General features: G+C 40.5%; 1 protein-coding gene across 2 annotated transcripts; it reads left to right on the forward strand.

The window, feature by feature from the left end:
* Positions 1–1,035: 1,035 nt before the first annotated feature.
* On the forward strand, positions 1,036–14,562 carry LOC132874032 (uncharacterized). 2 transcript variants are annotated; one of them, XM_060909903.1, is made up of 5 exons: positions 1,036–1,097; positions 1,620–1,708; positions 7,686–7,772; positions 8,624–8,808; positions 13,054–14,562. In XM_060909903.1, exons 2-5 carry the CDS (start codon positions 1,630–1,632, stop codon positions 13,915–13,917), a joined length of 1,215 nt encoding a protein of 404 aa, XP_060765886.1. In that variant the 5' UTR covers positions 1,036–1,097; positions 1,620–1,629; the 3' UTR covers positions 13,918–14,562. The 2 variants fall into 2 exon arrangements, with proteins under 2 accessions (XP_060765886.1, XP_060765894.1); XM_060909911.1 differs by lacking the exon at positions 1,036–1,097 and having other exon boundaries at positions 1,603–1,708.
* The last annotated feature ends 9,712 nt before the right edge of the window (positions 14,563–24,274 follow it).

Consider the following 24,274-nt stretch of genomic DNA (forward strand, 5'->3'; position numbering starts at 1 on the left):
AACTGTGGACAAACGTGTCAATAATTGTGGAACGGTGTTGATAACTGTGGACAAATGGGTCAATAATTGTGGAACGGTGTTGATAACTGTGGACAAATGTGTCAATAACTGTGGAACAGTGTCGATAACTGTGGACAAACGTGTCTAATTGTGGAACGGTGTCGATAACTGTGAACAAACATGTCAATAATTGTGGAACGGTGTTGACAACTGTGGACAAACGTGTCAATAATTGCAGAACGGTGTCGATAACTGTGGACAAACGTGCCAATAATTGTGGAACGGTGTCGATAACTGTGGACAAATGGGTCAATAATTGTGGAATGGTGTCGATAACTGTGGACAAACATGTCAGTAATTGTGGAACGGTGTCAATAACTGTGAACAAACATGTCAATAATTGTGGAACGTGTCAATAACTGTGGACAAACGTGTCGATAATTGTGGAACGGTGTTCATAACTGTGGACAAATGGGTCAATAATTGTGGACAAACGTGTCAATAATTGTGGAATGGTGTCGATAACTGTGAACAAATGTGTCGATAATTGTGGAACGGTGTTGATAACTGTGGACAAACATGTCAATAATTATGGAACAGTGTCTCTCAATCTGATACGCTAAGTAATCATGAATCAACTCATTTTTTTCCAGTGGAAGTTTGAGTAAATCTTCATGCACAATTTACGTATTTAAAGTCTTTTCTACTTTTGCGATGGCCAAAAGATCGTTAAGGTGTCGATAATTGTAGCCGCCACTCTAGTACATTGTAAATTACAGTATACGCAGTTCTTCTGCAAAACACTATATAGTCCTAACAGCTGGATCATGATTAAATTGGAAACATGAAGCAGAAAATTAGTTCATAGTCATCCAGGCAGTTTAGTATGTTGATGTGTAATGTTAAAGAGTTTGGCTCATCTTGTGTTTTCCAACATGGCTGTGTTCCAAACAGCGGAAACCGGAAAAGAGAGACGCAGGAGCTTTTTCCGCCTCGACTACATTTCCCATCATCCCCAGCGCGTCGCCAGGATGAGGTCAGTTGTCCGCGTGAGCCTCATTCAGCTGTGTGCTGTGAAGGCTGGGTGAATGGCTGCGGTTTGTGCTTTTCTCATTCTTACCGTGAATGTCATTTTGTCGGTGCTGTTTGTGTGCTGAGGGAGGAGAGGAGAGGAGAGGAGAGGAGGGGATGGGGCTGAGTGCTGCAGCCGCCCGCTCGCTGGTGAAGGCTGAGTGTCTGAGAGACAGTTGGGCTCGAATCCGCAGTGATCCAGCTGATTGCAGACTAATCTAATGCTCCTGTGCTGGCAGGGTTTCCCACCCGAGTGCACTGGATCCCTGAAGGCTGTCTGTAATCCCTGAGACCATGCACACACTTTATTTAACGCTATTTCTGCCTGCATTTGTCGTGTTTATGTCCAGCCGCCAAGTGGTGGAATGCATCAGGATTGCGGGGGTGGTTTTGTTTTCCTTGCCATTAAGTTATTGTGAATGCAGATAGAAAGGAACAGGAGAAGGAAAAAAGCTCATCTCTAGTGCTGCACTTATTTGCATGCATTGCAGTGTTTCATCATCATAATAATAATAATGAAAACATTGCATTTTGTCAACTCTATACAGGAGGCAGAAGATGGAAACCGTGAAAAAATGGAACAAGGATTTTATTGCACTTAACCAACTGGACAGGAAGATCCACTCCAAGCAAAATGGTAAGCCAGTTGTGATTGCTCGGTGCCTGATCAGGGCTGAGTTTCCCAAAAGCATTGCAGCACAAAGATCAAGATTAAATGGTCGTGTTAACATCATACTGTATTAAACACTCTGTCCATGTACCATGATTTTTGATATTAACTTTATGATGTTTTTGGGAAATCGCAGCTCCTCGGTTCAATCCCGAGCTCATTACGGGCTGTGTGGAGTTTTGCATGTTTGGGTTCCCTGTACACTGTCAGAAAATAAATTACATTGTTGTGTGGGGCGGCACGGTCGCCTCACAGCAAGAAGGTCCTGGGTTCGAACCCAGCAGCCAGCGAGGGCCTTTCTGTGTGGAGTTTGCATGTTCTCCCCGTGTCTGCGTGGGTTTCCCCCACAGTCCAAAGACATGTGGTTAGGTAAATATGGGACGGCCTTGGGCTGAGGTGCCCTTGAGCGAGGCACCTAACTCCCAACTGCTCCCCAGGCGCTGTTAGTATGGCTGCCCACTGCTCTGGGTATGTGTGTGTGCTCACTGCTTCAGATGGGTTAAATGCAGAGAGGAAATTTCACAAGTGTGTGATGACTAAAGTTGTTCTTTCTTTCTTTCTTTCTTTCTTTCTTTCTTTCTTTCTTTCTTTCTTTCTTTCTTTCTTACCTTTTAGGGGTACAATGCCTTGTCACTGGGGCAGTGACACTTATTTGTAGCCTTTATATACTGCTTGGGAACATATATGTACCTTTTTGGCCCTAAAAATGTACACAGTTACCTTGAGGTCCAATAGTGAGACGTAGGGGGAACCTTAGTGTAGATTGTACACCTTGGGGTACAGAAATGGACTCGCTCCGACTGTACCCCTATTTCTGACAGTGTAGGCTCTCCAGTACCCCCCCCCCAAAAAAAGGTGCAATGGTTACACTAAACACACCTAGTTATGAATGTTTGTTTGTTTGTTTGTTTGTTTGTTTGTATGATGGACTGGTGTCCAATTCAGAGTGTATTGCCGTGTCACCCAGTGTTGCCCAGGGCTGGCTCTGGATCCACTGTGACCCTGAACAGGATAAAGTGCTTACTGGAAATGAATGAATGTTGTTGGGATACCTGGTAGCCTTTATATACTGCTTGGGAACATATATGTACCTTTTTGGCCCTAAAAATGTACACAGTTACCTTGAGGTCCAATAGTGAGACGTAGGGGGAACCTTGGTGTAGATTGTACACCTTGGGGTACAGAAATGGACTCGCTCTGACTGTACCCCTATTTCTGACAGTGTAGGTTCTCCAGTCCCCCCCCCCCCCCCCCCCAAAAAAAAAGTGCAATGGCTACACTAAACACGCTAGTTATGAATGTTTGTTTGTATGATGGACTGGTGTCCAATTCAGAGTGTATTGCCATCTCACCCAGCATTGCTCTGGATCCACTGTGACCCTGAACAGGATAAAGTGCTTACTGGAAATGAATGAATGAATGTTGTTGGGATACCTGGGGCCTGGTCATTATTTGAATAAAGACCAACATGATAGATGAAGTTTGATGCTGCTTTCAGTCATCTTGATTGATGTTCTGGATTATCTGCCTGTTTTTTTTTCCAGTGGAATATTTTGTCCTTTAGGGCAGTCTATTTTAAAGAGCTTGTCTAACCATTCAGACATACAGTTGTAGTCAGAAGTTTGTGTACATGGACAGGAGTGTCATCACAGACCTGAATTTCATGGCAATATTGGGCTTTCAATGATTTCTTTTAACTGTTCTTTTTTTGTGGTAGGATGTTATACGAAATATAATTTTTAATAGAAAGAAAACCTAAAGAAAAATTTGGTGCACACGTTTTAATTTATTTTGGGTTTTCTGAAATCAACATGGTCAAAATCATATATCCAGGGTAAAAAAATATACATACAGCACACCTAATAATTGGTTAAATATCCCTTAGCAAGTTTCATGCTGACCAGATGCTTTTGGTAGCCATCAACAAGCTTCTGGTTGGATATTTGACCACTCTTCTTGGCAGAATTACAAGAGTTCAGTTAAATTTGTGTGTTTCCTGGGACATACCAGACGTTTAAGCACAGTCCACATATTTTCAATCGGGCTGAGGTCAGGACTTGTTTTAAGCTGAATGTTAACCTTCTTGATCCATTCCATAACCAGTGTTGATGTGTGTTTGGAGTCATTGTCCTGTTGTAACTCCCAGTTATGTCCAGATTTCTGATGGTTTGAGATTTGCACAATGCACCTGTTCCACTGGCATCAAAACAGCCCCACAACATGATGCTACCACCACCGTGCTTAACAGTTGGTACAGCGTTCCTCTGTACCTCTGGTCATTGTGGCCAAACAGCTCAGTGTTTATCTCATGTGACCATAAAACATTCCTCCAGAAGGCTTTCTTTGTCCGTATGATCAGCTGCAAACTTCAGTTGCGCTGGAAGGTGTTGATTGTGGAGCAGAGGCTTCTTTCTTGGTCAGCAGCCTCTCAGACCACAGTGATGTAAAACTCCTTTGCCTGTAGACAGTATTCTACCCTCACTATCTTGGTGGTTATTGGGTTGTTCCTGACCATCTGAACATCTTGGACTTTCCCATTGTACTGTATATTGGTTAACCCAATGAGTGCTGTCAAAGAAAGATCTTTTTATGTTGGCACAGAGAAGCTACCAGCTGTAGTCGATCATGATCACTAGCAGGAAGTTAAGAGGCCTTGGCAAGTTTAGACATTTCGTACCTTTCTACACCACTGAATTAATCACTTTAGTAGACGTGTACATCTTTGGCTTTGTATGTATAAATGTGTACCTTGTGTTGACTTCAGAAAACCCAAAATAAATAAACTTGTGCACCAAATTATTATTATTTTTCCTTTTAAAGATGTACAATCATTCTGCAACAGAAAAAGAACAGTTCAAAGACGACATTGAAAGCCCAATATTGCCATGACATTCCTGCCCATGATGATGTTCATGTCAGTGTATGTAAACCTCTAACTAGAATTATATATGTGTGATAACTGATGTACAATCCTTTATTCACTTCATAAAATAGTGGAATCTTTGGCACTAGAAAACATGAACTGGGCTTTTCCCATTGGCTATCACTCCTCTGTGAATGGTTGTATGGTTCAAGATTGGCACCAATAGGAGCTAATGGTACTCAAGGTGGAGTGATTGGTCAAAACGCCAAAACTCGGGTCCACTCTGTAGTGCTGAAAGCTGTCCAGCGCACTTTGAAGGGCGGCGGCCCACAGCAGCCATTAGTAGGGTCTGTCCTAACTGAACTGATGAAGTGTTTACTTCAAAGGGCCTTTTCGAAGGGAATAATCCAAGGGCACTTTGCTCCTGAGTGTTTTTTTTTCTCTGTTTTTAAGCTGATTGAAAAAAATGGACATGGGGGGGTTGTAAAATGTAGACTGAGTCCAAGAAAGTACCATTTTATTTAGTACTATGAAGTTGTCTGTAAAATTAATAAAGCCATTAAAAGTAGTGCTGCAGCACATGAACTGTTTATACTGTATATTTAATGTATTTATTGATGCATCAGGTTTTTGCGTGGCTTGTGAAATCGTATTAATTTGCCTCAGCTGAAACTGGTGACAGTGTGGGGAGGTTTTTATTGTTGATCTCTTTTATTGTTAACCCTTCAGAGTTCTCTGTGAGGAGTAGAGCATAGTCATGATCACTTCACAATGGACTGCAGGAAAAAAAATATCATGCATGCAGACAAACTGAGTACGGAAGTGTATTGCTGCCACACTAGAAAAAAAGAAAAAATCAGTATTGCGTAATAACAAAGTTTATTGTTATAACAATATATTTTCAGGTTATAGCATAATCATTTGGTTCCACGTTAGAACTTGATAATTTAAGCCCATATTTGAATCTATGGTTTGAATGAGGTGTGTGTGGAGAATAAACGACATTTATATGGAGAATAAACCAGGTAATATAGAGAGTGGCTCATTTACATGATTTAAGCACGTTCTAATTCATGCTTGGGTTGAACTGTGGTAAAGTTGGAAATATATTCACAGATTCAAATTTCCCGGATCAATAACTTTTAAACGAAACGTTGTTAAAACACAATAGATGCCTCTTTCCTACTGTACTAAGGTAGACAACGAGCTACAACCTGATTTTTATCAAAATGAGTCGTTCTTCGAGCTGGACAAATAACACTGTGCTGTGAGATGAGTACATAGGGACCGTCTAAAAAGTGCAAGACAAAAAAAAAAGAGATGCTACAAAAATATTCAGTAACTTCACTGTTCTTCACTGTAGTTTCACGTTTTAACAATATAAACAATCATGTTATAACGTGAAAATATATTGTTATAACGATACACTTTTCACTACGGAAGCAGAGAGAGGCCCTTCATATAATCCTTTTTTTTTTTTTTATTCACCTAGTTATCCCGAGGTAACGACATAATTAATTCAGGATCTCGAGAAAACAACACAACTAATTCGAGATCTCGAGAAAACAAAACCGTTATTTCGAGATCTCGAGAAAACAAAATTATTCCGTGATCTCGAGAAAACAGCTGAGAAATGGTTCATTCAGGTGCGCCAAGAGACTTGTGATATGCTGACTTTGGGGCTATTTCTCATTCTGTATAGACGCAACTTTGGTCATTAGAATGTCTGGAATAATCGACCACCTAATAAGGCAATATTGTTTTGTTTTTTCGAGATCACGGAATAATTGTTTTGTTTTCTCAAGATCTCAAATTAGTTGTGTTGTTTTCTCGAGATCCTGAATTAATTATGTCGTTATCTCGGGATAACAAGGTGAATAAAAAAAAAAGATTATATGAAGGGCCTCTCACGGCTTCCGTATTTCACGTTATTACATGATAAATTTTTTTTTTTTTTTCTGGTGTGGCACAAATACGCTTCCATAACTGAGCCACCAACGTTTAAAGAACATTTCAGGAGAATGTGGCTTTTTTTATTGTTTGAAATAGAGGTAGAGATCCAGACACTAACTCAATCTCCGCCAGTGTATGTTGGATAACCAAACAGCCAAGCAGACAAACTATTAAAGCTCATCCAAGCATTTTTCTCCATTAAAGGTGTGTACGGGTATAAAAAAAAAAAACCCACCTAACCATCTGGGGCACCAGTATTTGAATACTACAGTCATGAAGTCATTGACAAAAATCTGAAAATGAAAAGCTATGTCTGGCAATCATTTGCAACACTGTAGTTGTGTGCAAGTTTGCGTGTGTATCTGGAATGAAGAAAAGGTTTTTACTCTCTCATACCATATATGAGAGAGAGAGAGAAAGAGGGAGGAGGCAGATATGAAGCTTGCAAGGCAAAATATATGACACGTTTCCAATAACATTCAGTAACGCTCCGTAAGACGTGCACACAAAACATCCTCACTGGCCAGTGATTCAAATTTTCCACAGAGCACTGGTTTAGTAAATAAAGCCTGCAAATATCTACTTCATCAGATTATCATAAACATGCATTGCCACTAAAGAGATTAAGTAAGGCTACACAGTGATTACAGTAAGGCTACAGGCTGAAATATTGAGCTGAGTTTCAGTCGAGCTTTGGCTGCGTTTAATATTTCTGTTTGTCAAACACAAACATGTGTACTTTCACACGCAGGAAGAAAGTTTAATTGAACAGGGAAAATGATGCTTTATTATGACAGAATAATGAAGCTTTCTCTCTCTCTCATAATGGTTAACCGAATATTTGTTTATTACCACTTCCTGGTATTCCAGTTTTAAAATTAGACAGAAAGCACATCCCTACTGTTCCGTATAAACACACTGCACCGTGATAACACTGCACACTCTTATTCTAACCATTCTAGTTGTCTGTCCATGATTTGGGCCGGTTTTTGTATGTAGAGTAGCAAACTAGCTTGATGATTTTTAATAAATACAGACAAAGAAGTGCAGTGTGGAACTACTGCAATTGATAATGTAGCTGAATGCTGGATCATCTCAGTGCTTTAATTCTCTTCCTTCCTTTTTAAGGCATGATCGCCAAGAATCTTCTGAATACTCTCAAGAACTGCAACCATTTCCAGCTCCAACCCATTTCTCGTTCGGCATGTGCTATCGGTAAGGATCTATAGCCCCTCCGATCATTTGCCACTCGAAATGAAATGAACATTTGCTCCGTTCCAAGTTTGTGCTGTGTGTTGCTGAGAAATTCTCGATGTTCTTAATTTTATTCGGTGGCTCAGGCTCTCCCTCACACATCCTGCAGTGAAAGGTCTGAGCTGTAGGCTTTCTCAGCTCTAGCCTTATCATCCGTAATCGTATTTAGCCACTCAGTGTGTCACTGCCGTCTGTTAAGGCCATTTCCGAGAATTCCCAGGGGTATCCAGAGTGCAATTTACAAACGCGCTGAAATGTTTTTGTGACTGGTGATTTTGTGACTTTGGCGTTTTTACATGCTGATCCACAATACAGCTGTACAGAAAGATTCATTGTGCTGTCGCTGCTTTTGAAATGACACACTTATCAAATGTGCTTGTTGTCAATCAGTTCAACAATAAAGCGTTTGAGCAGCAGTCTGAAGTGAGCTATGTGGGAGTATTAATGCCTGTGTCATGTTGCTGTGGATCAAAAAGACCCTTCAGCTCCTTTAATGAGCGTCCTTCTAGATTCAGGCCCATGGATGTGATTTTTTTTTTTTTTTTTTCCATGGCCACTCCGAGACAAGTGGCTCACACGCAAAGGGAGGGAGAGGGAGAGAGCACTTTTTTTTTTTAGCTTCCTAATACGTGAACAGGGGGCAAGCTCAAAACATCTATGCAGTTTAATATTAGTTCTGTTATGTCAGCTCTTTGTGTTTTGGCACTTCCCACCGCCACCTTAATTTCTAATCAAATATGTTAGTCCTATAGTTTCGAACTTCGATACCAATAACCATGTGTGATTTTTATATTTTGTTGTTCTGCTGTCAGGCTCCTGTCCAGATCTGATGATGAGTAGGAACGAGCAGCGTGAGTTGCGGTCAGCCCCCGTGGCTCTGACCCCACAGCTGCCACCCAGAACCCACCGGCCTCTCTGTTTCTCAGTGTCCTCGGACAGCAATGGCCGCTTCAAAGCTCTGGAGACACAGGAATGGAAGAACAATCTCAAAGCTCAGGTGTGGACAGCAGGACAGTCTGTCTTTGACTTGTGCACATGATAGTAATGGACTAATCAGAAATTCATTAGCTAGCCTAGCAGGCAAGTGAGAGCGCTAATCTGCTGCCCAGTCCCATGTACTGGTTGCTCAGAAACCTCAATGGCATTTAAATATAACAGCTATTATTCTATCCACATTCACTGGAGTCAGCCCTGTGATGACCTGGCGACTTGTCCAGGGTGTACCCCGCCTTTCGCCCGTAGTCAGCTGGGATAGGCTCCAGCTTGCCTGCGAATCTGTAGAAGGATAAAGCGGCTAGAGATAATGAGATGAGATGAGACATTCACTGGATATGAGCAGTTGCGCACTCTGATTGACTACTAGGATATCAGCTCGTATACCGTGAGTCGAGAAAACCAAAATGGCGGAGCGTGTCGCTGAACCAACCGAGGACGAAATAAAAACTCTACTCTAAAACAAACCCCCAAAAATGATCAGGTATTTAGAAGAAATAGAAATAGTTAAAATAATATAGAGTTTTGTTTTTTCCCCCCCCAATATCTCCTGTTCCACACTCCAGCCTAGTCAGTGGCGGTAATGCACCTTTAAGTTGGTTTGCCAACCGCCAGAAAACCCAAAAGTAGACGAAAAAGAGAACCCCAAAAAAAGCAACAAAATATGGAACGAAAGTATTTGCTGGTAAGAACGTATCTTTTTAAAAAAATAATTTTTCAAGCATTATTATTATAGCATTTTTCACAAATTGCTCCTGTCATTCCGCCGGTTTGTTTACGTTCTGAGCGGAAATGATTTTCTCGGACGTTTTGTATAAAGTTTTTATTTATTGAACATGTAAAAAAATAAAAATGCTCCGTTTCTCAAAATCCAGTGAACGTGGATAGAATAAAACAGTTATTCCACTCAATCTCGTCGTACATGGCTTATAGCTAACACAGCTATCAGTTCATGTACGACTCGATTTCATGGAATAACTGTTAAATATAATGTAATGAAGTATAGCGAGCCAGTGCACTCATACAGAAACAAACTAATATATAAATTACCATGTAGGGGACGACTCATTCATAGACATTATCCTTTTCTAACATCGTGTCTGATGTAGCACATCCTGCTTGCATCCTCGTGGGGGAGAAAGTCATTTGTTAACATTTAGCTATGGGATGCGGTGTTCTGTGCAGAGCATGATACACACTGTGGCAGCGGGGGCGTGGTCAAGCGCCGGTCTGTGACAGGAGGACGGAGTCAGGGAAGGTAAGTGGCAGTATCACTACACTTGATGTCAATTAACCTGTGTTTGTGTGTCTTCCCAGTGACCGCGCCCTACTTAAGGAGGGAGAGCGAGAGCAGAGGAGCTCATCCCCGAACCAGACGCCGGTTGTGTGTGTGTGTGTGTCGGGGGTATTTACTATATGTTCACTGAAAAGTGTGGCAATAAAAACCCCAGTTTTACCAACCTGATCTCTGTCCTGCCGTCCTCTGTGCTCCGCCCTTTGTTAGAACCACTACGGTGGCGAACCGCTGTTCCTGCTCCTTTCGGAGGGTGACTAGCGCTTGTTGCTGGCTTTGCTGGGCCGTGGCGAGGGCGTGGACCAGATCGGCGAATGGGGAGGACTCCATGGGGCTGTTCGGCTTCTGCGCTCCAGATGTCCCGGGTTTCAGCACCACCGTAGCGGTTCTAACAAAGGGCGGAGCACAGAGGACGGCAGGACAGAGATCAGGTTGGTAAAGCTGGGGTTTTTATTGCCACACTTTTCAGTGAACATATAGTAAATACCCCCGACACACACACACACAACCGGCGTCTGGTTCGGGGATGAGCTCCTCTGCTCTCGCTCTCCCTCCTTAAGTAGGGCGCGGTCACTGGGAAGACACACAAACACAGGTTAAGTGACATCAGGTGTAGTGATACTGCCACTTACCTTCCCTGACTCCGCCCTCCTGTCACAGACCGGCGCTTGACCACGCCCCCGCTGCCACACACACCAAATATTAACTTGTTTTGTGAGTCAGTAGGAGCTAGATTTTTTTTTTTCTTGTTTAACAAGACAACTGAAAAAACCCCAACAAACCAAACCTTTGGTGACGGTTAGTCTGTTGAGTTTACTTTTTTGCCAGGCAACTATGATTAAAAAATAAATAAATAAATAAATAAAATCGATCAGAGGTGTAATCATCTTGTCCTGGGTAATTTGTCTACTGATGAAATAAAATGGGGCTGGGTAATAAGGTTCAGTTATTTAGCACAGCAGTCTTTTAGCACAAGATCCAATAACACTTCATCTTTATTATGAATACTTACTGATTGTTTAAAGTTGTTTGATGGATTTTTGTCCGAAAGTTGCTGAGATTCCGACCGAAAATGAGCGATTGTATTTCCCCACTCGCCATCTTGAAACTGCCATGTTTGATGTAGCCCATATGTTAGTCACCAATCCTCCCTCCAAATTATTTAACACAGCACGTACCCTGACACAGTACACTGCTACAGCCAACTTCCAGGTTTGTGTTGTCTTTATTAAAGTGCTCAACTTAAATTAGATCATATTTATTATTTACAATTTGCTAATTTGATAAAGAATGAAAAGTCAAGCAAAATTTGCAAGATGATAAGAGTTTAAAGAAAGCTTTTTGTTTGTTCTTAATTTTTTTTAAAAAAAGAAAAAAGGTCAGAAGAAAGGAAAACTATGTACAGCTGTTTCAATTATTTTATTAAGCTATTTACATTTTAGATAACTGCTGTGACTTCTAAATGCAAGGAAGTGAAATCATTAAACTTGAAACAAACAAAAAATGACAACTTGATAATCAGTTAAACTGCAGGTGCCACTAAAAATGCACACGATTTAAAAAGTTGGAAGATATTCATTTCGTTTTTAAGAATTGGATTTTCAGTTCATGTTTCAGGGATCAACAGCTGATCCTTAACATGCACAGCAGCAGAAATTCTGGCTTCCGGTCCCTAAGCAATCATAATAAACCCCTTCCTATACTACCGTTCAAAAGTTTGGGGTCACTTTGAAATGTCCTTATTTTTGAAAGAAAAGCACTGTTCTTTTCAATGAAGATCACTTTAAACTAATCAGAAATCCACTCTATGCATTGCTAATGTGGTAAATGACTATTCTAGCTGCTGGTTTTTGGTGCAATATCTCCATAGGTGTATAGAGGCCCATTTCCAGCAACTCTCACTCCAGTGTTCTAATGGTACAATGTGTTTGCTCATTGCCTCAGAAGGCTAATGGATGATTAGAAAACCCTTGTACAATCATGTTAGCACAGCTGAAAACAGTTGAGCTCTTTAGAGAAGCTATAAAACTGACCTTTCTTTGAGCAGATTGAGTTTCTGGAGCATCACATTTGTGGGGTCGATTAAATGCTCAAAATGGCCAGAAAAATGTCTTGACTGACTAGATTTTCCATTCATTTTACAACTTATGGTGGTAAATAAAAGTGTGACACTTCATGGAAAACACAAAATTGTCTGGGTGGCCCCAAACTTTTGAACGGTAGTGTATATCACGATGAGTGTTTTTTTTTTTTCTCTCGATTATTGTGACCATAATCCAGAATTGTGCTAAAGAACATGGAGTTGTGCTAAGAGACTTTAGAACTTGTGCTAAAAGACTTTGGATTTGTGCTAAAAGACTTTTGTGCTAAATAACTGGATACCTGTAATGTAATAATATAATGCATTTAATGCTTTTTTTTTGGTAAATCATTGATTTCAATGTCTAGTTAACGGCCTCCAATCCAGTAAAAAGTAGGATTACCATATCATGTATGTTTTCAAACCTTCCATACTATATTTTGTGTAAGCATTAAGTCTAATCAGCTCTGTTTTGCTCGTTAACCTCAGAAGAATTAAACAGGGAGTGCAAAATTTGCAAAACCTTCGGTTAAAATGAAGAAATTGAATGACCTTCAACTGAAGTGCTCAAGTCGGGTTTGGAAGCCAAGAGCCAAAACGCTGACTTTTTCTTCTGTAGAATTCTTTGTTTTGTCTCTTGTAACAGAATACAAGAATATTTCATTTTCAATTTATAAGCTTGGAGGGTTTTTTTTTTCCAACCATAAAACATGTGTAAATCATTATTGTGAAAATGTCTCTTCTGTTTTTTTTCACCCACCCCTCATAAAAATGTTGATCACTGGTTTTTGCCTGTGATTTCTGGTTCCATGTATTCAGTGCACTCAAATTCAGTGTGATTCAATCCGTTACGTTGTTTGTGTGCTGGTGTGCAGATGGAGCAGGCCCACAGCGCTGGTGCAGCCAGCAGCACGGGTTCTCTAGAGCGAGCCTCCCTTTTCTGTGCCTCTGGCTCCACCACTGCCTCCAGCTCAGGCCTCTCGAGTCCTGTGGAGCTTCTCGGCAAGAGCAAGTCCTCTAGCCGCTTCTCACTCTTCTCACCGCCGTGGAACAGCAGCTCTGAATCTGACTCGAACCCTCCATCGCGCTCCGGCTCCAAGAAACTGCGCCGCAGAGCAGGACCAGGGGGTGTCAAGACTAGCCCCGAGACACCCGAACCCAAACCGAGTGGCCCGGAACACTTCCACTACTCTGAACCTGTGATCTCCAAAGTGACGGACTATATCTACGTTGGGAACGTTAATGCAGCATATAGTGGCCGCATGCTGTGCCGGAACAACATCGACAGCATTATCGACATGAGCAGCCTGCCAGGCGAGACATGCCTCAACTTGATCCCTTGCACATGCTCGAGAGGCACCAAGCACAGCTGGTCACGCCTGAAAGTGCACATGGAGGAATCGGGCGAGCTGGGCGAAGATGGAGCAGAGCTGCACCAGCGTTGCTTTGATGCCATCAACGAGTGCATCGATGCCTCGGCAGGAAAGAGGAAGCGAGTGCTGGTTCACTGCCGCGATGGTTTCTCCCTCGCCCCTACATGCGTCATCCAGTACCTCATGATCAAGCATAACATGAGGCTGATTGCTGCGTATGAGCTGCTCAGGGCCAAGCATCCAGTCAACATCCGCGAGTGCCACCAGAATGCTTTAGTGAGTCTGGAGAGGACACTTCGACCTGGTGGAAACACTGACCCTGAGTGCTTCAAACAGGCCATCTCACGCAAGCTAGCTTGGACCTAAACATGCATTTCTTTTCAGCGTCATACTGATACACATCTGGTATACTTCTAGGACTGGCAGCTTGGGGCTAATTACTAACCTTAGCGATTAGCCACTGGCTATTCAAAAAGCTTCATTCAACCCCCCCCCCCCCCCCCCCCCAAACTTCTTCCAGATTAAATCTGATATGGATAAACTCAAGAACAAGTACTGTATAGCTGCTAAACAAGAGCACTGGAGTGAAAATATATCTGCTCTGGTGTTAAGACTCTGGTGCTGAAGTCTTGTGAATATGAGGGTTGCAGCCATAGTGTTACATTTTTCTTTCAGGGTAGCATGATGGGAAATCTCAGGAGACTCAGTGATGTCAAATCATGTCTGGATGGGCAGTGTAAAGCTTCTCCAAATGGACCACCTTTGCACAGTGGTTAAGCATCAGTCTAGTGCCATGTTTCCCAACTCAGTCCTGAGGAACCTCCAGACTGTCCAAATTTAAGCTCTCTCTTGGCTAGTAACAACCGCAAACCAAGCAAGAACACTCCATATCTGGCAGCTGTGTTGGGAGCGTGCAAAAATGTGGACAGTCTGGGAGGGTTGGGACACACTGATCTAGTATCAAGTCTTTAACTGCTGCCATTGTAAAAATAAACCTGCATTCAATCCGAACCATTTTGGTAATCCATGCATTTTTCAGAATCAACGGGCAATCTTGATGTTTTTGTGGGTAAGAATTTTCCTCTGTGAGGAATCTGGTCACAATATTTTCCCAGTCATGTGATTTTATCACCAACTTTTCAAGGTTGAGTGCAAAAGTATGCATACCCTTAGCACAAAGTAAAGAAAGAAATTTCTACATTTCCTGCATGATCACTAAGAAAAATAGTAAATGTTAATAGTGGTGGGAAGAAAAAAAAAATCAAAATATTAGTTCTAAATTTCAGAAAGTGAAGTACTTAAATAATATTGGCTGGTGTTGAGTGGTATATCAGATATTCCGTTCACCTAGCATGATATTGAATGAGTAAAAGACAAGTTACAATGAAAAAAAGCATTATTACTATTATTATTATACATGCACATTCCTTTTGGATCTTCAACGCGTCTTTCTCTTTCAAAATTCTCTCAAAATCTTCTGTATTTAACAAAGCAAACCTGGCGGCCATGTTTGCTTACAAATTGTCACAGTCACTCGCTAGCACGGAAGTTTTACATCTCCGACGTGTGATATGTTTTGACAACCATGCAATATCGTAAACCATATTCAACGCTCATTCTCCATTGGGTAGAGTGACGTAATGCGCATAGGATAAGTGATATGCTAACAATATTGCATGCTATCAAACCAAATGAATGAAACCCGCGAGAAGAGACTAGAATGCATGTTTTATTCCATCGAGAAAGTGTCCTGTATGTATAATAAATATATATTATTTACCAGCTGGGAGGTCCGTATCGTGAAATACTGTGACCGAGGTCTTGAAAATACTGACACGGTATTTCACGATACGGACCGACCTTAAGCTGGTAAATAATATATATTTTTTCTTTACCAAATTCTAACAGAAAATGAGAGTGCCCGAAAGGGAAACCATATTTAGAGCAAATCTGCTACAAGCTCGTCAAAAACCTGTTTTGACAAGCTACGTCAGCTCGGAATTTTCCAAAAATAAAAAAACTTTATCTAGGTGACACAAAACCAGGTGCTTTCATCGTAGTGAAATGCGAAAATAAATGTTGACAAAAAATTGCTCCTATGTTTGTTATTGTGAACGAGCGAGTCGCCAAAGCTCTGTACCCGGGGTCTGGATCGTAGGATACCGGACTACTCACGAGCTGATCAGACCGCACGATTTGATGGAAACCGGACCGGGAAAAAATATTTAATAACTCACCTTTCTTACGTAGTTGCATCATCTTCAAACTGATTCGGATCATCTTATTTGTAATATTCCTGCGGCACCTTACTTGCTATACTGCTTGGCCAATCTTGGCCCTTTTTTTTTTTAAACATCTCTTCTAAAAGGCTATCATATATAGGATCTGGAGACAGATAGTCTTCCTTTTGGTTCTTATCAAACCCATGTAACCCCCCCTTTAACATATAGATGCATTGTGTACGAGTGCTACGTTTGCCTTTTTTCATTCCAAAATGCAAACTGTTGCACTCAACTGGAGCTTTGGTGCTTGGAAAGTGAGAGATATTGTGTCTATCATGAAACTAGTACCAACTAGTGTGTATTTTTGGGTTATCAGCATTAGTAGTATGGCTGTGACTGAATTGTGAAGCAGTGAACTACTGCAAAGACCTTTTTTTATTGCACTAACTGGACGTTGTAAAGAAACTGCACAGGAGAAATGTTCTTTAACTGACATGCCACTTCTTTCAGTTCTTCATTGCTCTGCACAGGTAAACCTTTCCTATTTTTAAATGACTATGATGCACCTGCTTCCTGTGTACTGACTATTAATTGATGCTAAATTACTGTTGTGTTTTAATTTAACATGTAGATAGTTCTAACAAACCTCTTGTGTGGAATTGCTTCTGCTTCTGTACAGTAATGATTATATTTTAATATTTTAGTGAGCAGTGTGCTGAGGTGGTGCGTTTTTGAGTTTTTGGTGCCTTTGAACTCGTTCTGCGTGATTGTATTGTGAGACTCGCACTATGTATGCAGTTGTCAGGCACTGACAATGGTTTTATACTCTGGAATATTCTGTGTAAAGGCTAATCCTTGTCCTGCTGCGAGTACTGCGTTGTGGTGTACGGCAGGACACAGCTCCGTTCAGTAATGTGAAGGTTTTGTTGCAGTGCTCATTCTGTGAGTAGTGGTAGTATTTTCAACCCTTGCGGTGGTAAATTAGTACATCTCTGTCTGACTAATCGTAACTTCTTCCCACTGCTACGCCCCACAGTCTCATCTATATATGGCCTAATTACAGTGCTTTCTTTTGCTGTATATTTCTATCAGTTTGACTTGATCTCAGGTGAACTTTATTGACTTAAGTTATAATGTTCAAACTAGAAAACTGAACAATGTGGCAATGTATTTTCTGTATCATGTTTATAAAGTCTTATGCATTTGTATATGTAGATATTAAAAAAAGCAATCAAGTCATTTTTGACTCAAGACAGTGATTTGAAGTGTGTTACTATAACAAGCTCAATCACCACATACAATTAACTATTATTAACTAAAAGTAAAAAGCAAAGAATTTCTTGAATATAAGTAGTGGTATACAGTTAGGTCCATATATATATATTTGGACACTGACACAAATCACAAATTGGTTTTTTTACCTGTTTACTGAAACACATATATATATATATATATATATATATATATATATATATATATTTTTTTTTTTTTCAAGTTATAGTTATATAATGGACATAAAGTCCAGACTTTCAGCTTTCATTTGAGGGTATCCACATTAAAATTGGATGAAGGGTTTAGGAGTTTCAGCTCCTTAACATGTGCCACCCTGTTTTTAAAGGGACCAAAAGTAATAATTGACTCAAAGGCTATTTCATGGGCAGGTGTGGGCAATTCCTTCATTATGTCATTCTCAATTAAGCAGATAAAAGGCCTGGAGTTGATTTGAGGTGTGGTGCTTGCATTTGGAAGATTTTGCTGTGAAGAAAACATGCGGTCAAAGGAGCTCTCCATGCAGGTGAAACAAGCCATCCTTAAGCTGCGAAAACAGGAAAAAAAACATCCGAGAAATTGCTACAATATTAGGGCAAAATCTACAGTTTGGTACATCCTGAGAAAGAAAGAAAGCACTGGTGAACTCATCAATGCAAAAAGACCTGGACGCCCACAGAAGACAACAGTGGTGGATGATTGCAGAATAATTTCCATGGTGAAGAGAAACCCCTTCACAACAGCCAACCAAGTGAACAACACTCTCCAGGAGGTAGGCGTATCAATATCCAAATCTACCATAAAGAGAAGACTGCATGAAAGTAAATACAGAGGGTTCACTGCACGGTGCAAGCCACTCATAAGCCTCAAGAATAAAAAGGCTAGATTGGACTTTGCTAAAAAACATCTAAAAAAGCCAGCACAGTTCTGGAAGAACATTCTTTGGACAGATGAAACCAAGATCAACCTCTACCAGAATGATGGAAAGAAAAAAGTATGGTGAAGGCGTGGTACAGCTCATGATCCAAAGCATACCACATCATCTGTAAAACATGGCGGAGGCAGTGTGATGGCTTGGGCATGCATGGCTGCCAGTGGCACTGGGTCACTAGTGTTTATTGATGTGACACAGGACAGAAGCAGCCGGATGAATTCTGAGGTATTCAGAGACGTACTGTGTGCTCAAATGCAGCCAAACTGATTGGTCGGTGTTTCATAATACAGATGGACAATGACCCAAAACATAAAGCCAAAGCAACCCAGGAGTTTATTAAAGCAAAGAAGTGGAATATTCTTGAATGGCCAAGTCAGTCACCTGATCTCAACCCAACTGAGCATGCATTTCACTTGTTAAAGACTAAACTTCAGACAGAAAGGCCCACAAACAGACAGCAATTGAAAACCGCTGCAGTAAAGGCCTGGCAGAGCATTAAAAAGGAGGAAACGCAGCGTCTGGTGATGTCCATGAGTTCAAGACCTCAGGCAGTCATTGCCAACAAAGGGTTTTCAACCAAGTATTAGAAATGAACATTTTATTTACAATTATTTAATTTGTCCAATTACTTTTGAGCCCCTGAAATGAAGGGATTGTGTTTAAAAAAATGCTTTAGTTCCTCACATGTTTATGCAATCATTTTGTTCTACCCACTGAATTAAAGCTGAAAGTCTGAACTTCAACTGCATCTGAATTGTTTTGTTCAAAATCCATTGTGGTTATGTACAGAACCAAAATTAGAAAAATGTTGCCTCTGTCCAAATATTTATGGACCTAACTGTATGATACAGGGTTTTTTTTTTTTTTTTTAAATATCCCAGAAATTACATAGTCTAGGCAAATGAAACAACAGGCTTAATGTTAAGCAATATAAGATTTATTCCTCAAAATTTGAAGGAAAAATTCAAAGGTATGTGGATTCCATGAATGATTTCACAAATTTTCAATATGCGTGCCGCCTGAGACACAGCACTCAAACACACAAAACGCCTTTTCTTTTCCAGTGAATGCCATTTCTATACCTAAAAAAAATAAATAAAAACAGAAACCATTAAAGATAAAATTTTGACCTGTTTTCACACATGCTGTTAAAATTTGAGGTCAATTGAACAAGAATTGGCAAAGTTATTAGACTGTGAAATTATATCAAATTTTTTGAAACACCCTGTATTTTGATATTGTGCGATTTATAAAACTCTAAGCTGACCCAACTCATTTATTTGCTGATGATATTTTCATTCTCTTGACAGATCATTTTGGTTCTTTCGAGCAGTTTCTGTCTGCGTGATGTTTCTGTGCATGTCCTCCCTGTGTCTGTGCGGGTTTCCACTGGATTCTCCAGTTTCCTCCGACCTCCCAAAACCATGCTGGTAGACTGGATTGGCTGCACTCAATTGCCCATAGATGCAAAAGTGTGTGTGAATGTATGTACACACAGCACCAAGCTGTAGACATCCTATAAAGGTTGTATTCCTGCTTTAGGCCCACTGTTTTTGGCATAGACTCCATATCCAGTACCACCACCCTGTCCAGGATAAAACATTTACTGAAAATGAAAGAATTACAATTATCTGATAATGGAATATAATTTCAAACTATCATCTGTTAATAAATTTATTTTATGCCTGTGCTTCTAGGCACTGGAGGCGTTATGTTTTCAGGTCATTCATGCGTCCATTTGAGATTCTCCTAAGTGATATTTGACAATGATAGGTTGGTAACCTTTTTTTTTTTGTTTTGTTTTGTTTTTTTTTGTTTTTGTAGGATTTAAATATAATTATTTCTGTAACCAGCAGATTTGAGTTTGAAATTAGATTTTTTTTTTTTAACCACACAGGAGCAAGGTCATGTCTGAATTAGTTTTTCTTCAGCTGCTTCCTTCCTGTTTGAAGTACATTACCAGTCAAAAGTTTGGACACATCAATCCCTGTGTCTGAAATCGCTCACTCGTTCACTACTCTCTATATAGGGAATTACTATATAGAGGACTACTATATAGTGAGCTCATTAGTAAAATGAAAAAAAAAAAAAGCTTTTGGACACTAGTCCATCGCGCTGGTATTTACGTTGTTACTGTCACACAATTAAAACGTGCCGGATCAGTTGGCTGGTGGGTTTTCAAAATAAGAAATACATGCATGCATTGTTGTGATAAATACCTATTGTACTGAGCGTATTTCCCACATTAATCAATACAAAGTACCTGCATCTTTCAGTCTTTAAAAAAAATCAAGGCTGAATACTTTTTCTTCTTTGCCGCTGCCTTTTATTAAATCAAATTTGAGACTTTTGATTTCTTTCAGCCCGACCGCAATGCATGATGGGATATATTGCTTTGGTTAATGACCATCGTTGTAAACTACTTTTTGTGATGCATTGTGGGATACTTTGAACGCACTATATAGAGTGTAAATAATCCTCACTAAGGTTTCGGACAGCACTGCAAAATGGCGTCCCCACTATATAGTGCCCTATATAGTGAGTAGGGAGCGATTTTGGACACAGGGATTTTTTTTTTTTTAATTTAATTTTATTTTTTAAAATTAATTAGAAGTCACTTCCTGTCCTAAATAATGATGGATGTCATTTCTCTTTACTTAGTTGAGCGGTTCTTGACATAATATGGATTACTGCAGTTGTGGAGTAGGGCTATTTACTGTATTTTTATTATTTACTGTTTACTGTTTGAACTCAAACGCATTAAGAAGGAAAGAAATTGCACTCATTAACTTTTGACGAGGCACCTGTTAATTGAAAAGCATTCCAGGTGACGACCTCATGAAGTTGGTTAAGATAATGCCAATAGTGTGTAAAGCGTCGTCATGGTAAACATTTGGCTACTTTGATGAATCTAAAACATGAACCATATATATTTTTGTTCTTTTTACATTTTGTTTCCCACATAATTCTAGCCCTTAATTCATAATTGTAATACTTTTTTGTTTACCACATCATTCCATATACTAGTGCATCTCAAAAAATTTGAATACCATGAAAAAGTTCCTTTTTTTCATAATTAAATTCAAAAAGGTAAACTTTCATATATTCTATATTCATTACATGTAAAGTGAAATATTTAAAGCCTTTTTTGTTTTAATTTTGATGATTATGGCTTATAGCTCATGAAAATCAGAAATCCAGTATCTCAAATTATTAGAATATTCCCTAATATCAATCAAAAAAAGGATTTACAATACAGAAATGTCCAACTTCTGAAAAGTATATTCATTTATACACTCAATACTTGGTTGGGGCTCCTTTACCATGAATTACTGTATCAATGCGGTGTGGCATGGAGGTGATCAGTCTGTGGCACTGCTGAGGTGTTATTGAAGCCCAGGTTGCTTTGATAGTGGCCTTCCGCGTATCTGTATTTTTGGGTCGGGTGTTTCTCATCTTCCTCTTGACAATACCCCATAGATTCTCTATGGGGTTCAGGTCAGGCGAGTTGGCTGGCCAATCAAACACAGTAATATCATGGTCAGCAAACCATTTGGTAGTAGTTTTGGCACTGTGGGTAGGTGCTAACTCCTGCTGGAAAAGGAAATCAGCATCTCCAAAAAGCTCGTCAGCAGATGGAAGCATGAAGTGCTCTAAAATCTCCTGGTAGATGGCTGTGTTGACTTTGGACTTGATAAAATAGTGGACCAACACCAGCAGATGACATAGCACCCCAAATCATCACAGACTGTGGAAACTTCACACTGGGCTTCAAACACCTTGGATTCTGTGCCTCTCCACTCTTCCTCCAGACTCTAGAACCGTGATTTCCAAATTAAATGCAAAATGTACTTTCATCTGAAAAGAGGACTTTGGACCACTGAGCAACAGTCCATTTCTTTCTCTCCTTAGCCCAGATAAGACACTTCTGACATTGTCTCTGGCTCAGGAGTAGCTTGATGTTAGGAATGCAAAAGTTGTATCCCCTTTCTTGAAGATGTCTGTTCGTGATGGGTCTTGATACACTGACACCAGCCTCAGTCCACTCCTTGTGAAGCTCTCCCAAGTTCTTGAATCAACTTTTCTTGACAATCCTCTCAAGACTGCAGCCATCCCTGTTGCTTGTGCACCTTTTTCCAGCCACCCTTTTCAGCAATGACCTTTTGTGTCTTACCCTCCTTGTGGAGGGCATCAGTGATCATCTTCTGGACAACAGTCAAGTCAGCAGTCTTCCTCATGACTGTGGTTGTGTGTACTGAACTAGACCGAGAGATAGACTGTGTTCATACTGTTTTACTCAAACTCGAAATGAAATATTCTAATATTTTGAGATTTTTTTTTTTTTTTTTGTACTGTATGCCATACTGATTAAAATAGAAAAATGCTTGAAACATTTTAGTTTGTGTAATGAGTCTATAATATATAACATTTTCACTTTCTTAAATAACTGATGGAAAATATTGAACTTTTTCACAATATTCTAATTTTTTGAGATGCACTAGTATGCTCTATATATTATTTCATAGTGTTGATGTCTTCAGTATTGTTCTACAATGCAGGAAATAGTCAAAATGCATAAAAACCTACGAATGAGTAGGGGTGTCCAAACTTTTGACTGGTTCTGTACACTTTAAGGGTATTTAAGGCACACAAATTAGTAACAAGAAGGACTAGACTTGTTGCTGGTGGAGGCATCTCAGTTAACAGCACTGCATCAACCCAGTAGGATTTCACATTATTTCATTCATGTTAATGTCACATGATCTGCAATCAGCCACATGTAGATCTCACTGTTATGCAGATGAAACATAGCTCTATATTAGCGGCGCTCTTGCACAGGCCAAAGGCCTGCGAGAGCGGAGCTCCATAGGCATAGAGTGTGGATACATAAAGAAACCCATTGAGTTGTTTTCTGATGGTTTTGGTCCTGTGCGTGCCTGTCACCACAGGAAACCCAGCAACTAGTGAAGTGAGTAGTGAAGTAGAGTGGTAGTCGGGACAGTATAGTAGTGAGTAACTTGTCGCTGTTGTCGCCCAACGTTTTGTACAACATAAGGAAACAGTATAGTAACTATAATGGTAAAGAAATAAAACAAGAGGCTGGCTATGATATAAGAGAATTCTACAACCCAGAAACAGATGGGAGCTCTGCTTTTAGGCAGTGTCTAAATCTATATATTACATTACATTACCCTACAGGCATTTAGCAGGCACTCTTGTCCAGAGCGAAGTACAAGAAGTGCTCAACTTTTAGACAAGAAAGTTCTAGTGTGGTGGCATGGTGGTGTAGTGATTAGCGCTGTCGCCTCACAGCAAGAAGGTCCGGGTTTGAGCCCAGTGGCCGGCGAGGGCCTTTCTGTGCGGAGTTTGCATGTTCTCCACGCGATTCCCTTTTGAATCTGGTTCCTATCAAGGTTTCTTCCTCATGCTGTTGAAGGGAGCTTTTTCTTGTCACACTCATCTGTGGCTTGCTCATTAGGAATTTCAATCTACATCGAGATACCTGTACAACTGCTTTGTGAAAAGTTCTACTGCTAAAAGCACTCTACAAATCAAATTGAATTGAACTGACCTGAACTGATCTGAAATGAATTTAAGTAAGCAGTCTACAACTCCTGGTTGATTAATCACCATACCATATGTAGTCTGGTGGAATTACATGTGTTAAATGTGTAGGCTGGGCAGCACGGTGGTGTAGTGGTTAGCGCTGTCGCCTCACAGCAAGAAGGTCTGGGTTCGAGCCCCGTGGCCGACGAGGGCGTTTCTGTGTGGAGTTTGCATGTTCTCCCTGTGTCCGCGTGGGTTTCCTCCGGGTGCTCCGGTTTCCCCCACAGTCCAAAGACATGCAGGTTAGGTTAACTGGTGACTCTAAATTGACCGTAGGTGTGAATGCGAGTGTGAATGGTTGTCTGTGTCTATGTGTCAGCCCTGTGATGACCTGGCGACTTGTCCAGGGTGTACCCCGCCTTTCGCCCGTAGTCAGCTGGGATAGGCTCCAGCTTGCCTGCGACCCTGTAGAAGGATAAAGCGGCTAGAGATAATGAGATGAGATGAGTTCTAGTGTCAAATGAACAAGTGACAGAATAACACTTGGTGTAATATTCTGTTGAAGTAACAACAATTAGCAAACAGCCAAGGAAAACAAGCCAACCATACAAATGAGCCGATGAAGTACAACTAAATGGAGAAAAATGAAACCTCAATGGTTAACCCCAAGTCATCACGACCAGGCTAGACAGTACACAGCCTGGGTTGGTCAAGACAGCTATGTGATTACACAATTGGCAGGGAAGCAGGG

Source organism: Neoarius graeffei, chromosome 2 (assembly GCF_027579695.1).
Source record: "Neoarius graeffei isolate fNeoGra1 chromosome 2, fNeoGra1.pri, whole genome shotgun sequence".
Classification (NCBI taxonomy): Eukaryota; Metazoa; Chordata; class Actinopteri; order Siluriformes; family Ariidae; genus Neoarius; species Neoarius graeffei.

What these genes read in the sequence shown, in the direction of transcription:
- LOC132874032 (XM_060909903.1), top strand. Translation starts at nt 1,630, where the DNA reads ATGGAAACCGTGAAAAAATGGAACAAGGATTTTATTGCACTTAACCAA. An exon ending in TCGTTCGGCATGTGCTATCG is followed by an intron (nt 7,773 to 8,623) that starts GTAAGGATCTAT and finishes TTCTGCTGTCAG; the next exon opens with GCTCCTGTCCAGATCTGATG. An exon ending in AGAACAATCTCAAAGCTCAG is followed by an intron (nt 8,809 to 13,053) that starts GTGTGGACAGCA and finishes GCTGGTGTGCAG; the next exon opens with ATGGAGCAGGCCCACAGCGC.